The 16,456-nt window shown below is 47.3% G+C and overlaps 1 protein-coding gene across 5 annotated transcripts; it reads right to left on the reverse strand.

Moving 5' to 3' along the window:
* Positions 1-4,269: 4,269 nt before the first annotated feature.
* FUS (FUS RNA binding protein) lies at positions 4,270-14,380 on the reverse strand. Of its 5 annotated transcripts, none has more exons than XM_068967192.1 (15): positions 14,310-14,380; positions 12,744-12,768; positions 12,503-12,657; positions 11,623-11,764; positions 11,267-11,451; positions 10,860-11,064; positions 9,192-9,226; positions 7,651-7,683; positions 6,962-7,065; positions 6,330-6,459; positions 5,975-6,076; positions 5,717-5,840; positions 5,156-5,256; positions 4,896-5,043; positions 4,270-4,602 (listed from the first exon to the last, which is right to left on the reverse strand). In XM_068967192.1, the coding sequence occupies exons 1-15, from the start codon at positions 14,320-14,322 to the stop codon at positions 4,563-4,565; spliced, it is 1,542 nt and encodes a 513-aa protein (XP_068823293.1). In that variant the 5' UTR covers positions 14,323-14,380; the 3' UTR covers positions 4,270-4,562. The 5 variants fall into 5 exon arrangements, with proteins under 5 accessions (XP_068823293.1, XP_068823295.1, XP_068823296.1 ...); XM_068967194.1 differs by having other exon boundaries at positions 10,860-11,060; positions 11,260-11,451; XM_068967195.1 differs by having other exon boundaries at positions 4,271-4,602; positions 11,276-11,451; positions 11,623-11,767.
* Positions 14,381-16,456: the final 2,076 nt, after the last annotated feature.

The raw sequence follows: 16,456 nt of genomic DNA on the forward strand, positions 1-16,456 counted from the left end.
ATGCCTAGTGCTTCAAGACCGCAGGACATTTTCAGTAACTCAGTTAATAATAACATATTCTTTAGAACTCAAAAGACCAGCCAGCCTACAATCCTCATCAAAAACACATGCCTGGCTATCACCAGCCAGGTGCTGCTTACAGGGGAATACAGCAAAGAGCAGAGGATCCAAAGTTCAAACCCCTCAGGGTCTATTTTTTCACCAAAGGATGAACTGGCACTGGAATCAACCACCAAAACATTCCCTCAGTTGCTATTTCTGTCTTCACCCATCTCTACCCATCCTCCTCGAAGTCCCCCAAACTCATCTACCCACTAGACACTCGGGACTCTTTTTGTTTGACCACCTCAGCTCTTAGTTGTAGCACAGTAGGACCTTCGTTGTTGTCACACGTGGATCTTAGTTTCTGACCAGGGATCAAACTCAAGCCCCCTGCACCGGGAATACGCAGTCCTTAACCACTGGACCACCAGAGAAGGCCCAGGACCCTATTTCCTTTTACTGAAGGGTGAGGCCAATCACTGAAGCCTTCTAAAGGACAAGAACTAATTGCTAATAATCCCACTTATTCCCAGAGCTTGGGTGAGACCAGACTCACCTCTAACAGCAGGGATAAAGGAACCACCATCAAACCCTAACACCAGAGCCCTACCAGGTGAAGCACCCATAAACCTCTCAGCTGTGTTCGTGCCATTCAAACCAAACATCATTTTAAGATGGATCAAAAGCAGAAGAGGGCAGGAGAACCACTGTCATTTCCTTGGCTCTAAATCTCAGGGATTCTCATAAGTACCAAGTTCCACAAGCCAAATAGAAGCACTGCCTGGAGAACTTCAGCCAAGCTCCACCTCCTCTTGACAGAGCACCTCCACCCAGCAGTGAAGTGAAGTGAAGCCGCTCAGTCATATCCGACTCTTTGCGACCCCATGGACTGTAGCCTATCAAGCTGCTCCTTCTGTCCATGGGATTTTCCAGGCAATAGTACTGGAGTGGATTGCCATTTCCTTCTCCAGGACCCTATTTCCTTTTACTGAAGGGTGAGGCCAATCACTGAAGCCTTTTAAAGGACAAGAGCTAATTGCTAATAATCCCACTTATTCCCAGAGCTTGGGTGAGACCAGACTCACCTCTAACAGCAGGGATAAAGGAACCACCATCAAACCCTAACACCAGAGCCCTACCAGGTGAGTGGATTGCCATTTCCTTCTCCAGGGGATCTTCCCGACCCAGGGATCGAACCCGGGTCTCCCAAATTGTAGACAGACGCTTTACCGACTGAGCCACCAGGGAAGTCTCACCCAGCAGGGCTGTCCAAAGCTATTCCTCTGGACAAAGCCACAGCCTCATCTCAAATCACCAGAGGTTTGAGAATGAATCAACTCTTAAAGGGAACAATTTCAGAAATAGAAAAGCACTTCCCACAAGGGGTCCCAGGCACTCTTATGAGCTGTTTCTAACAACAAAGAACACTGTTTGCTGTTGGTTATAAGTTCTGTGTAGCCAAAATTCAACTGCTTGGCAAGAGTGGGCAAGCTTCCTAAATTCAAGTTTTGAGTTGGAAGGAGGGGGTAGTTTTCTGGGGTCAAGAAAGATATATCAGGTTAAGGGGCACTATTGAGGTGGCAACTCATTGGCCCAACCCCTTCCCTTTCTCAAAATACCAAAGACTTTTGAGTACTGGCTGATGTGAACGTGACCTAATTACACCAGTCTCAACAGACAATACCCGGAGTCCCACCTTCAGGAAAACTACTGTTGTGGGGAGGGAGCCCACTCACTGAAATATCAAAGAATTGCCTTATCTTACTTTCTCAGCTAACCTTCCCCTTTCACCATCTTATCTCATTCCCAAGTCTTTTTTCCTAAAATTCAGCATCCTCTTAAGCCAGGCCTACATTCAGGTATGACCTAAATCAAATCCCTATGATTATACAGTGAAAGTGAGAAATAGATTGAAGGGCCTAGATCTGATAGAGTGCCTGATGAACTATGGAGTGAGGTTCGTGACATTGTACAGGAGACAGGGATCAAGACCATTCCCATGGAAAAGAAATGCAAAAAAGCAAAATGGCTGTCTGGGGAGGCCTTACAAATAGCTGTGAAAAGAAGAGAGGTGAAAAGCAAAGGAAAAAAGGAAAGATATAAGCATCTGAAGGCAGAGTTCCAAAGAATAGCAAAAAGAGAAAAGAAAGCCTTCTTCAGCGATCAATGCAAAGAAATAGAGGAAAAAAACAGAATGGGAAGGACTAGAGATCTCTTCAAGAAAACTAGAGGTACCAACGGAACATTTCATGCAAAGATGGGCTTGATAAAGGACAGAAATGGTATGGACCTAACAGAAGCAGAAGGTATTAAGAGGTGGCAAGGATACACAGAATTGTACAAAAAAGATCTTCACGCCCCGGATAATCACGATGGTGTGATCACTCATCTAGAGCCAGACATCCTGGAATGTGAAGTCAAGTGGGCCTTAGAAAGCATCACTACGAACAAAGCTAGTGGAAGTGATGGAATTCCAGTTGAGCTATTTCAAATCCTGAAAGATATGCCAGCAAATTTGGAAAATTCAGCAGTGGCCACAGGACTGGAAAAGGTCAGTTTTCATTCCAATCCCAAAGAAAGGCAATGCCAAAGAATGCTCAAACTACTGCACAATTGCACTCATCTCACATGCTAGTAATGCTCAAAATTCTCCAAGCCAGGCTTCAGCAATACGTGAACTGTGAACTTCCAGATGTTCAAGCTGGTTTTAGAACAGGCAGAGGAATCAGAAATCATTGCCAACATCTGCTGGATCATGGAAAAAGCAACAGAGTTCCAGAAAAACATCTATTTCTGCCTTTACTATGCCAAAGCCTTTGACTGTATAGATCACAATAAACTGTGGAAAATTCTGAGAGATGGGAATACCAGACCACCTGACCTGCCTCTTGAGAAATCTGTATGCAGGTCAGGAAGCAACAGTTAGAACTGCACATGGAACAACAGACTGGTTCCAAATAGGAAAAGGAGTACGTCAAGGCTGTATATTGTCACCCTGCTTATTTAACTTATATGCAGAGTACATCATGAGAAACAATGGGCTGGAAGAAACACAAGCTGGAATCAAGATTGCCGGGAGAAATACCAATAACCTCAGATATGCAGATGACACCACCCTTATGGCAGAAAGTGAAGAGGAAATAAAAAGCCTCTTGATGAAAGAGAGTGAAAAAGTTGGCCTACAGCTCAACATTGAGAAAACGATCATGTATGGATGTGAGATAGTCATGTATGGAGTACTGTATGGATGTGAGAGTTGGACTGTGAAGGCTGAACGCCGAAGAATTGATGCGTTTGAATTGTGGTGTTGGAGAGACTCTCGAGTCTCTTGGACTGCAAGATCCAACCAGTCCATCCTGAAAGTGATCAGCCCTGGGATTTCTTTGGAGGGAATGATGCTAAAGCTGAAACTCCAGTACTTTGGCCACCTCACGTGAAGAGTTGACTCATTGGAAAAGACTCTGATGCTGGGAGGGATTGGAGGCAGGAGAAGGGGACGACAGAGGATGAGATGGCTGGATGGCATCACTGACTCAATGGACGTGAGTCTGAGTGAACTGCGGGAGTTGGTGATGGACAGGGAGGCCTGCGTGCTGCGATTCATGGGGTCGTAAATAGTCGGACAGGACTGAGTGACTGAACTGAACTGAAGCAAATAAATGTTTGGGGTAGGAATTTGTTTCAGAAAGAAACGCCAAGAAATGAAAATCAAGTTGGAAGATGACAAGGTCTGCATCCTGGCATCAAACCATTTCCTGACTGTGAGAGCTACAGAACCCAGGCACTTCGTTTTCCATTTCCATCTGCGAAAACTTGTGAACAGCCTATCTGCCACTAGGCAGGTGCTCAGTTAAGTTTCTCCCCTTCCTGGGAAAAAAACCCAACTGGTTAACTACATGATCTAATCAGGGTCAATCAAACTTGAGTATCACCCTCAAGTTTAATTTGTTTGAGCCCCACCCTTAGAAAAGTGCCAGAACTCCTTAAAAGGAACAAAACTGCTAAAAATAAGCCCACAAAAATCAGCACATCAATCAACACGGTAGAAGAAAAATTTCCACATGGCTGGACAAAAATGGGGGGCAACACACGATGTTTTTCATTTACCCCTTTCATTCATCTGATTTTTACTGTGAACAGAGAACTTTAATCTCTACTTTCAAGGATACACTTGACCTTTGCTCCCCTGAACCAAGTATCAAACACTTTATTCTAGTTCCTGCTGAGCGGGAACAAACACATTTATTCCAGTTCCCACAAGGCAGGTTGGTTGATCTGAATAGAGGAAAAACTCCCCACGTTCTCGACCTGGACATCCACGCTCCAGGAGAGTGAAGAGGGGGAAAAGGAAGAAAATTTAACTAAAATGATGGTTTTTAATGGGAACCAGAGGTATGGTTACAGATACATAGTCCGACACAAAAAACCCGTGGGTGATCAGGAGGTGGAAGGTTACAAAATAATGAGGGCAGTAACACTGGGTACAGGAAGAAAGCTGCTCCAAGGCCTCGGGAGCCAGGCTAGTACGGCCTCTCCCTGCGATCCTGTCTGTGCTCACCCCTGCAAGAAAGAGCATCCATGAGGTCTGGGTTCCAACCTCTCTACCCATCCACCCCCAAAACCCAACGTGCCCTGCTACCCACCCCAAGAGACAGCTCGTCTCCCTGGGCACGGAGTGCACACGGGCATCCAGACCAGCTCCCCCAGGTAAGTCTCCTTCCCTTGTCTCCTACCCAAGCGTTAGTCTCAGCTTCCCAACCCCGCCCTCAAAATGAAACCACGCTCCCCAAACCCTGCAATCCCATGACCTCTGGTCAACTGCTCTAGTTCCCTTTCAATTTAGTCTTACTTACCTGGAGTCCATCTTGCCAGGGCCGAAACCACCTCTGTCCCCACCACCCCGGCCCCCTCGGAAGCCCCCACGGTCCCCTCCTCGGCCTCGGTAGCCACCCCGATCATAGCCTCCTCTGCCACCACGACGATCATCTCCGTAGTTACCCCCTAGGAAATAAACAAACATGATTCAACCCTCTATCACATCCCCCAGACCCCTCCTCCCTCCCCTTGTCTAGCCTCCTTGCAGATCCCAACACCAGCTCTGCCTCTTCCTTACCCATATGAGAGCCTCCTGGTCCCCCTCCTGGGCCATCTGGTTTAGGGGCCTTACACTGGTTACATTCATTCCTCCAAGAGAAGTTCATGTTTTCACAGGTACTAAGGAAAAACAAGACAATCAATGTGTGTAGGAGGGGGGTGGAAATGGCCAAGACCTAGAATTATGAAGATTCCAGTGACCCCAGGGATACGTGAGGAGAATGAGGCCTCGGAAAAGCAAAGAGGCCTGTTTCTCAGGAGCAGAGACAAAGACTGCAGGTTACTGAGCTGTCTAGATGACTCCCAGCCACGCCTATCCCTGACATTAGCAGAAACTACAAGCTCTGTCCTAAGGTCAAGGTGGTGCTAGTGGTAAAGAACCTGCCTGCCAATGCAGGAGACATAAGAGGCTTGGGTTTGGTCCCCAGGTTGGGAAAATCCCCTGGGGAAGGGAATGGCAATCCACAGTCCTTGGGGTTGCAGAGTCAGACAGGACTGAAGCAACAACTTGGCACATAACTTAACATCAAAGGGCACATGTACAAGAGGGCTGAGAAAAAAATTAAGCAGTTTCACTCACGGATTAGGACACTTCCAGTCCCCTGCTCGCTGCTGTCCTCCGCCACCGCCACCGCCACTGGGGAATCCTCCTCGGCCACCGCCGCCGCTGCCACCACCTCCATAGCCTCCACGGCCCATAGGTCCTAGAACAGAGCGAAGAACAGGTCTGCTCACCTTCCAAGTGTGGTTAACCTGTCTTTCCCACACAAGCCCTTACCATCCTCCTTCCCTCTTCTCTCCCCATCACTTCTTTACAGCAACACAAAGAGCTCCTTACCTCCTCGCCCTCGGCCTCCACGACCATTGCCGCCACCCCGATTGAAGTCTGCTCGCCGAGTAGCAAATGAGACCTTGATAGGATTCCCAGAGAATTCTTTACCTATAAGAAATAAAAGGGGTATAAAAGAGACTTCTAATTAAGACCTATGACCTGTGGGTCCAAAAGTATACCTGGTACAATCAAGAGAAGACTCTGCCTTCTTACAAATGTTTACAATCTCATGAAACATAACCAAATATAAGACTACACCAACAGGGTAGTGCTGTTAAGTCTTGGAAGACTCAAAGAAACCCTAAAATGCAGCCTGTTTCTCCAGGCTAGCTGCCCTCTCCCCCAGCCTCCTCAGACATACCATCAAACCAGTCAATAGCTGCTTTGGCGGAAGGTGGATCATCAAATGATACCGTGGCCTCTCCCTTCAGCTTGCCTGTTTCCCTGTCTGTGTACAGATTAATCATGGGCTGTCCTGTTTTCTTATTTGTCTGAAGAAAGCAACATGAGATCACATCAGTCTATCAGAGAATACAGCACTATCAAAACCATACCTTCCTATTTCATACATAACTTGAAAGAAAGCCATCCACTGTTAACTGCTTCTCCCTTCAATATTAAATGACAAAGATTATAGACTACAAATTCAAAAGTTTTAATCATCTTTTAAATCAATTGTACCTTTTTGTGTTAAAATGATTCCCTTTGGAATGGCAACAGTTAATGCTTTTTCCTCAACAAATGAAGCAGGCAACCATTAAGACTTCTATTTTCACTAAGGTATGAAATCCCAAAGCCTGCAGCACTAATAGAATGCACCCACTCTGCTCCAGAAGTACCTTTCTTTGGTCTTTTAGGGCTGGGAGGGACATAGCCACTCTCTATTGGGGCCGGGGGGAATCTTAGTTCCCCAATGAGGGATCAAACCCGTGCCCTTGCAGTAGACGCGAGGAGTCCTAGCCACTGGACTGCCAGAGAAGTTCCCATAAGTACCTTAATGATACCAATCTGCTTGAAGTAATCAGCTACAGACTCAATTGTAACATTCTCGCCCAGCCCTTGCACGAAGATGGTGTTGTTGTCTGAATTATCCTGTTCTGCTTGCCCAACACAGCAGGAAACATGGAGACAGGAAACAACCAGAGATAAAATAAGTCAGTGACACTTAGTAACCTGAACTTTGATACTTGATAGTTTGCTTTCAAAGAAAGAAAATTTCTAAACCAATTAATATAAAGTACTGGTGCTGTAGGTCCTCCAACTCTACTTCATTATCTGAGTGCCTGTATGCTAGCCGCTTCACAAATTAAAATTTAGTTTTACAACTACCCCTTAAAATATGTTGAAATTCATAAAAGAATCCAGGGCTCAGGATTTAACTGCCCAAGACCACACCACTGTTTGTCAACTTTCAGTTGAAGACCCGCAAAAAACTAATTTTACACTAAAATGCAGCATTCCCACCAGGGAAGCCCTATACAAACATTATCAAAACAAAACGTACACTAAGCGCGTCCCTGTGTCATTTTTGTTAAATACACTATTCAACACAGCTACTCCTAAACGCTCTTCCCCACTCTTCTCTAGCCCTGCTCTTCTTCAGATTCCCTTAAGTTTGAACAACATCCAAGCAAAGTCCTGCTACCACTTTTGCCTTTCTTTCCTGCTACCTGCGGACTTACCAGAGTCATGACGTGATCCTTGGTCCCGAGGGCCTTAAATGACATAGAAGAAAAAACAAAAACAAAAAAACAAAAAAACAAGGAAAGAGGAGCCGTTAGTTAAGAGGCTGAGAAAGACAAGCAAAAAAATTAACACCAAATCCAAACTTTTGCAAAATATCAGGTAAGTGCTCACAGCCAGCCTCACTCCAAACCCTGTTCTGGGTTGCCTGCCCAGAGAAAACCCTAGGCAGGTCTGGGAAAGACACAGGCCCCTTTTCTTAAGGTCTGCATGTAACTTGAGTCCCCACAGGGACAACTCCACACTTCAGAAAATGCTGCCTCCCCCAGCTCAGGCTGGGAAATGTCCTCAGCACAGACTGGGAGGGCTAGGAGGGAGACCCATTGAAGTTAACAAACCAACTCATAGCTTGGCCCTCTTCTCTCGCCCCAGAGAGAAATGGGCTCACCACCAGCAATGTGATATGCATTCATACAGTTTCTCCAAACTTTAGCACCAAATACACTTATCCCTTGTGGAACAATTTTTAATGTCATCTTTCGAAACCAGTCTTAAAACCATGTTGTTTCCCCAAAAACCACATGAAAATAAAAATCATACAAAATCGCTATTGTATGTTTTAAGCATGTCCCAGGGAACAGACCAGAAATCTTATTTCCATAATGCAGCCTCTATTTTTTTTTTTCCAGAGACCATCTTCGCCCAAAGTTTATCTGAATTCACCATATATAAATGTTGTACCCACACTCAATGACACACCTAAGTCATGAACCCAAGCCTTTGGCTTTACATGTTGAGACAAATCAAGAAACCCTTTGTTAGTTAACCAGACCAGAAAAGTTCCAGCTTACTGGGAGACTTCTCCAATTTGCCATTTTTCCATGAATTCAGTTTGTGCTGTTATTAAGACCTGATTATTTCCCATGAGCCACACATGCTCCCAACCTTTCTTGGAAGCAGTTCACACCTTCCTGCCCAGAGCTAGTTGCTATTTAGCCCATCTGAGTTGAGTTTAAATACGTGTAAGTAGGATTGCATTGACACCATTCAGTATTTAATACATAAATATATACCAACGTCACCATCCTCAGGGCAGGGCAATACTTCATCCCTCGTCCAGAATTAAAACGTTTGGAGGTTGTTACCCACACACACACACACACAAGCCTCGGACACACTGATCAAAGGATCGATCCTAAAGCCAAGTTGGCACCACATGCTCCAGCACACTCTCCAGTTTCTCGTAACGGTGGTCACTAACTGCCGGGTGTGGCGACACTCGTCAAGAGGCCTACTAAACACCTCTTATTAACCTGGGTCAAACCAATTTGGTACCAGACGACTGCTGAGTCTCACTCCCTGCCTGCCTCCAGGTTAGCACACATCTGGCAGCAGGTGGCATTCCACCCCACCCCTTTCTGGAGGTGGATATGGACACTCCAAAACTTTTGACACTTAAAACACGCTAAGACAACTGCAAATGAACAATCAGACAAAGCATTGCTGGGAGTTGGGAATTTTGGAAACTCTGTTCACTTACCACCAAATTTATTGAAGCCACCACGGTCACTTCCGCTGGAGAAGACAAGTTAGAAGAAAGGACATGAAGCTTCCAACGGCTACAAAAGGGCGGTTTTTGGTTTTGTTCAACATTCCCCAAACATAGGTAGGTGTTTTGGGAAAATGATAATGCAAGTGGCTACTAAAATACATTCCCCTTCCTGACCACCCCTTGTCTGACCTGTGAGCATGTCACACACACGTGTGCAATTTCTCAGACACAATTGTTAAGGATTTTGCTTAAAAGGTTATGTATCTATTTCCTCTAGGAAAAAAAAAAAAAAATGACCCATTTTCCTTGGCCGTTCTTCCGACGTAGCAGATGTTTTTCCTCTTGTCGCAAGCAGTTGCCAACCCAGTAGTTGGTTTAAAAAACCCTACCCCCAGTTTACCCAGAAGACACTTCACACCAGGCTGGGGTAGCCCTGAACACATTTTTGTGATTTTTTTCTTTTTTTGCTTTGAAAGCAGCAAGCAGACCCAACCCCATTCCATAAAAAGTCAAAACCAAAGGCAATTTCCCCTTAAAGCAAGACAAAACTTAGCTAAGCCCTTCCCTAACTACTGAGCTGGTTTTGATCTCTCCCCACCCCCGGGGTCACCCCTTCTACACTGCGAGAAGAGCGGAGTATTTTGCAATGTCACCTTTCATACCTGTGGCACATAAAATGCAGAGCAAGTTAACAGTCACATAACAGTTGCTTTTCTTTTTTTAAAGTTTTGCATTATAAACACACGCACACAAGAGTTTTCCTTATTTCTGTAAGGTTTTTGGCACTGCCCCCACCCCCCCCTCTGAATACTTACCATACACAAACTTTTTTAAAAACTTACTTTTTCCCCAAAAGGAGTAACACACTGACATTCCTCCCCTTCTCAAGAGAGACAGAGAAGGGTGCCTCCAATCGTTATTTACCAACAGACTTGACAAATGCTCTAACATCAAATCTAAGGTTTTACTTCAGCTTCAGCAGGAAGGGGAGGAAAGAAGGTCCAGCTGGACAAGTAACCGGAGGAAGGGGGACAGTGGAGCAAGTGGGTGGGAGACCACTGTCGAGTGTACTGTACTTTGTCCAAAAGGTCTGCACACTTCAGAGAGCCCCATGAACCAAGTCACACACAAAATCATTACAGTCCGTCAGATTAGTACAAGTCAAGTTCGTGGATTCAAGTGACTAGAGAATACAGGAAGAGAGAGCAGCCAATTCCTGGAAGCTCAAGTCAGGTTAACCATTGACAGCTCCTTTAGCGGACACATGGGAATACAAGTAACAAGTTTCCCTGTCACCAGGAGTGGGATCATCGGTTTCCCTTGCAGAGAAAGAAGCCTTTACTTCCATGTTTCTTGCCTAGGATATCAATGACTCCAATCCACATACACCCCTACATTTCTTTTTCTTTAGAGATGAAAGTTGTCAGTACTCAAATCTCTGTACAGAAGTGTGGATAGAAGTTCAGGCTCCCAAGTTCTCACAAAAATAAAATGGGGATGGATGTACGAAAAAGAAACAGTCAAGACCCCAACTCAAAGCCCTCACAAATTCCCAGATCAGACTAACCATGCACTACAGGGCTAGGCGTCAAGGGAGACTCATGCAACCCTCCTCCCGTCCCACTGATGGTACTCCCTGGCTCACAAGACACCTACCCCATGCCGCCTCTGCCTCCACGGCCACCTCCACGACCTCTGGGTTCATAGCCACCACTGCTGCGGTTGTAACCACCGCCACCGCCCCGGCCACGGCCCCCACGGTCCTGCTGGCCTCCCCCGTAGCCACCACTCTGGTCCTGGTTGCCATAACCACCGCCGCCGCCACCACCGCTCATGGAGGGCTGATCTTGGCCATAGCTACCTGTCAGGAAAGAACAGCCTGCCTTTAAAAAGGACAAAACAGACTGGGGGGTGGCATGAAACAGTTCAAGAGTGCCAGGGAATAAACGTCAACAGAAATGCAGATAAAGCTGAGGTTTTTAAGAACCCTTTCAGGGTAAGGACCTAGAATATAATTTCTCGCGAAAAGCAGGCATGAGACAGAGCAGAAGGAAACCTCTCACCTCCGCCACCCCCTCCGCCGCCGCCACCGCCACTACTGTACTGGTTCTGCTGCCCGTAGCCCTGAGGCGGGTTATAGCTCTGCTGCTGCCCATAGCCTTGCTGCTGCCCACCATAGCCAGACTGCTGGCCATAGCCTCCACTCTGGGGCTGCCCATAGCCGCTGCTTTGAGAACTGCTACCGTAACTAGGGGAAGAGAAAGAGACAAGAGTCACAATGCCAGTGTGTCCAGGACTTCACTTCTGGTACATCCCATTCTCTGCCCCAACAGAGACCACCTCTCCTCCATTACCCCTGATAATTACTCCCACTGCTGAACTCCTAATCTTTTCAGTCCTCTCCACACCCACTCCTTACCTTCCTGAGGTGCTGCTAGGAGCTGGCTGCTGGCCATAGCCAGGGTACGAAGACTGTTGCCCGTAAGACGACTGAGAACTCTGGCTACTGCCATAGCCACCAGCTGAGCCATATCCCTGGGGAGCTGACTGCGTGCTGTAGCCTGCTACAAGGAAAGGAAAAGGGAAGTCACAGAAGCTATGAGGAAAGAGAACAGGCAGGGAATGCATTGAGAACAACACTGTATACCACTTAATGCTTCCTGTACTTGATAAGTCAACTTCTTAGAAAATGCTTGGCAATCTTGCAACTCATAGCTAAAGAGATTACCTTTCTACCTGAAAGCTGTGTTTCAACTTCTACTCAAGTTTTGAGTTCTAATCTCATACCACACACCCCCAAAGCCAGCCTCCAGGACCACCACTAGTCACAGCCCAAGAGATCTCTTGTCACTAACAGCATTTTAACCTGCCCACCCCTGGCAGAACAAATAAAGACAAAGCGTTTTATTTACACTCCAGGGACCTCAGGGCAAATTCCACTTCCTGGTGTATCCATGTGATGCCACCTGACTTCAAACGTCTTCAAGCAAGTCATTTTCCCTCTTTAAAAGCCTAAAGCATTTCTCCCTCTAGAGAATATTCCTCCCACCTTCATTTCACTTTCATGCTTAGGGGAAACTGGGAAAATAGCAGCATAAACAGAAAAGTAAAAAGTCACAGAAAATAAAAGGAAACAGAATTACAAACCAATTAAGTCTTTTTGTTTCAAAGGACTCAAAACATCAAAGAGCTTTAAGGGTCAAAGACTGGTTAAGGGGAATGTTTCAGCACTGCTTAGGTTTCAAGAAAAGCAACATTCACAAAGAGCAGAAGCGGTGGGGTGACCCACTAAGACTCACTGTTCTGGGTCTGTCCGTAAGAACTACCGTAGCTGCTCTGGCCATAGCCCGAAGTGTCCGCAGACTGGCCGTAGCCACCGTAACTCTGTTGCCCGTAGGGTTGACTGCTCTGCTGGGAGTAGCCTTGCCCAGGCTGAGTTGGGTAGGCCCCATAGCTGGAGAAAAAACAGTGCTTTCAGGAAAAGACACCTTAACCACCCTCACCCTCTACAAACTCTGGAAGTCCAGAAGGGACACTCACCTTTGGGTTGCTTGCTGGGTATAGTCTGCAAAAGAAAAACAGGATTATATTACCTTCAGCCATTTCTCAGAATAGACGAGCTAAAAGACTTAAGCTTCGGGGTCCCCAGATAAGAAAATCAACAAAGGAGGCATATATTCCCTCACGAAACTCTATGCAGAGGGGCAGTCTGTGAGACCCCAGACAAGTTTTCTTACAATGAAAAACGCAACGAGAAAGCGTATTTCCACAAAACCAAGAAAGAAGCCTTAAGTACTTGAAAAAGCAAGAGTGCTAACGGACAGCAGCAACCTGTCCGCAACTTCAATCGATGTCAGAACTGCAAAGATTTACACATTTCTTTCCCACGCTCCCTCGAGAAAGAAGACATCGCCAAGAGTTAGGCTGAAATCACACAGCTGTTTCAGCAGGACAGGTTTTTAGTTCAAGCCAGAGGCAGAACTGTTCCGAAGGGAGCCTCCGCTTTCTCAATCCAAAGAACAAGAATGTCTCACAAAACGCCACGCTTCACCCTTTGCCCAATCTTGGAGCCTGGAAATGGGAGCTTCTGGTGCAAAGCCAGCTAACCAAGGGAAGAGAGCACTCTGATCAGCACGTTGGCTGGTACTCAAGCCCCCAGCCCTGTGGCTCCCAAACGAGTGCGTTTTCCTATCCCTCTTGCCTAACTCGGGGCTGCGGGAAGACTAGGCGAATCCAAAGCAGCGAAAGTGCTTTTTAAAACGCCACATGGAAGACGCACGGGCCTGATCGGCTCATCTCCTCGATACAGGAAACGAGGCGCTTCCCCCGCAGGAAAGAGCCAAAGCACCGAGAGAGGGTGTGGCCCCAGGCGGCCGTTCTTTTCAGTTCCCACCTCTGTAAGAGGAAATTCAGGCGGGAAAGGCCTCGGGCCCAGTCCTCAAGACCGTTGGACCACTCCCCAGCCCCCCACCCCCAGCCGTTAAGCGGGCGCGCGGCCCAGACCCCGAGCCTCCGCCTCCGGCCGCGTGGCAAGGGAGGCGGGAACGAGGCGGTCCCGCCCCTTCCCGAAGGACCCCGGGGGCGCGGCCCACACCGGACGCGCGCCGCGGAGCCTCCAGCCGAGGGTCTCGCGACAAAAAGCAGGGCCGACAGGAGACCGGAGGGGGGGCGGTTCGCGCCGCCAGAAAGGGGAGGAGGGGCTAGCAGAGCGCGTGCGCGCTCCTCCGAGTGCCCGGATGCAGCACTGCGACAAAGCGGGCCCGAGCGCGGGGCTGGGAAGGAGGGGGAGAAGAGGGTACGGAGACCGAGCATTTCCATCCATGCCTCCCATTCCCAATCACTAAGCCGCGTCTCTCCCAACCCTCACCTCAAGGAAGGGGGCAACGAAGGGACGACCTCCCGCCCCACGCGAGGCGCCAGATGAGCAAACCAAAATGGCGACATCGGCCTCCCCCTTCCACCCCTCTCCGCTGCTCCCAGCCAGTGGTGCGAGGAAAAGATCCTGCACTCGATAGCCGCCCGGGTCCCACCGAAAAACAAAAGCCGGACTGGGAGGGAATGAGGTCCGGGGCCGGCGCGCCACGATCGCCTCGCGCCCTTACATACCGTTTGAGGCCATGTCCGCGCACGCGCGCACAGGCCGACAAGCAACAAGGTTCCAACACTACAGAGCACCGACGCCTCGAGGACTGAGCAACCCCGCCTCCTGCGTCGAGGTTTATGTACGCCTCCCCCGCCTACGTCTCCCGGGGGAACGTACCAACTACGGAAAGGAAAGGGGGAAACATGGCCGGACTCCTGGCCCTCTTCAGGGAGTATAGAGGATCCTAGCAGGCAGAAAGGAAATATGTTAACTAAGAATAGTTAAGATCATATAGATAACCGTGTTTTTTCTGACAAAGAACTATTTGCTTTGCAAGACTAGCCCACGTTTCACCTCCGCCCCTAGGATGGCATAATGGTACGATCCGATTAACCCCTGGGGGCGGGGCAAGGGGCCCAGGGCTGCTGCGGGCGGAACTGTAGTCAAAGCCGGGAGTCGTAGGGCGGGAACCGAAATTCCTCAGGCTGGCCCCTTTCACTGGGCCTCACTTTCACTCGGGGTGTAGAGTTCCTGCGTTCCGTTCCCCTTCCACTTTTTCAGACGCGAACTGCCTCCGGCACATCCTCCCTCTCTGGCTCTAATGTTCCTCCCAAAACAACAGACACAGACCCTCTCCCAGCGTCTCGGTTTTCTCTCATCGTCCTTTTGGCTTACCTCTCTTGAGTCCTTTATCAGGGTTTGTAGATTGTGACTTTTGACATGAAAGAAATAAAGCAGGGAGTTCAGCCCAGACCCTTCGGTCCTAGTTTGATCAAGCACTGATCGCCCACCCAGCGTCCTCAAGCCTTGGCCCCTGACTAGCTGTTGGACGGGAAAGCCCAAACCCTCCGGATCTCAAAGAGCGTTGAGATTAGATAGGTATCTCCCACCCTTTCACAGATGTTTTCCTGAAACTCTATCAAGAAACCAATGTGGAGATCCAGTAGTAACTGATATTTGTATAGAGCTGAAGTGGTTTCAAAATGCACAGTTAAATGCTTTCCCAACACAGTCTTATGAAGAAAGTAAGTTATCCCCATTTTATAGATAAGAAAAATAAGACTCCGACCAAGAACAATCCGTGATTATAGAACAGGTATCCTGATTCGAATCCAGGTCTGTGCAGCTACAAAACACTCCTTTTGTTGGTTATATGAACACTTTGCAGTATTCTGAAGTCTTTTCACTCTCTATAAGAACGAGGACAAAATGTGAAATTCAAATTAACTTGCAACTTGCACTCTAGTCAAAGTTCCTAGAGAAGGAAATTTGAAAGTATCTACTAAAACAAGACAAAGGAGGTTATTCCTGGTACATGTGCCATACAGATGTTCCCTCCCAATTTACCTTTGACCTGAGTTACCAGAACTTCGTTTGTAGACACGTTTTAGACACGTTTTCCTAGAGAAATACTTTTGGACTATACCCACAAACTTCTAAATTTCTGATTTAGGCCCTAATGGCACTTGAACACCCTGTCACCCACCCCAGCCTTACTGGAAGGGCACTGTCACACTAGAATGAGGACAAACAGAGGGAATTCCATCACTCATGCATTCATTGATTCTGCAAATATATAAAAAGTATCTACAGAATTCCAGGGATTGTTCTGAGTAACAAGGATGCTTTAGGGTACAAAATAGATGAAGCAATTTAATAACAAAGATAACATCTAATAATAGTATTGATAGGGTTTCCAAATCCACCTGCCAAGCAGAAGATACGGATTTGATCCCTGATCTGGAAAGATTCCACATGCATCGGAGCAGCCAACCCTGTGCGCTGCAACTGTTGAGGCTGTGCTCTAGAGCCAGGAGCCCTAACTACTGAGGCGGTGCGCCCTAGAGCCTATGCTCCACAACAAGAGAAGCCGCTGCTGTGAGAAGCCCACGCACCCTGACTAGAGAGCAGCCTTCACTCGCCACAGCTAGAGAAAAGCCTGCGCACAGCCAAAAATAAATAAATACTAATAATATTTATATAGAGAACGTATTTATAATAACATAGCACTTTGATAAGACTTTTTGAGTATTAAGCACTGTTCCGAGTGCCGAATATAGCTTGTTTAATTTTCTTCTTCACAGTAAAATGTTGACCTGAGGATTACATTTTACAGATGAACAAATAGGGATGGAAAGGTTAAAAACAGTGCCCAGGGCTACACAGAAAG

Source organism: Capricornis sumatraensis, chromosome 3 (assembly GCF_032405125.1).
Source record: "Capricornis sumatraensis isolate serow.1 chromosome 3, serow.2, whole genome shotgun sequence".
Taxonomy (NCBI): Eukaryota; Metazoa; Chordata; class Mammalia; order Artiodactyla; family Bovidae; genus Capricornis; species Capricornis sumatraensis.

Coding starts and splice junctions, on each gene's coding strand:
- FUS (XM_068967193.1), bottom strand. Junction 11,452..11,622: donor CCTAGCAGCACCTCAGGAAG/GTAAGGAGTGGG, acceptor CTCTTCCCCTAG/TTACGGTAGCAGTTCTCAAA. Junction 4,603..4,895: donor CCTGGCAAGATGGACTCCAG/GTAAGTAAGACT, acceptor TCTTTCTTGCAG/GGGTGAGCACAGACAGGATC.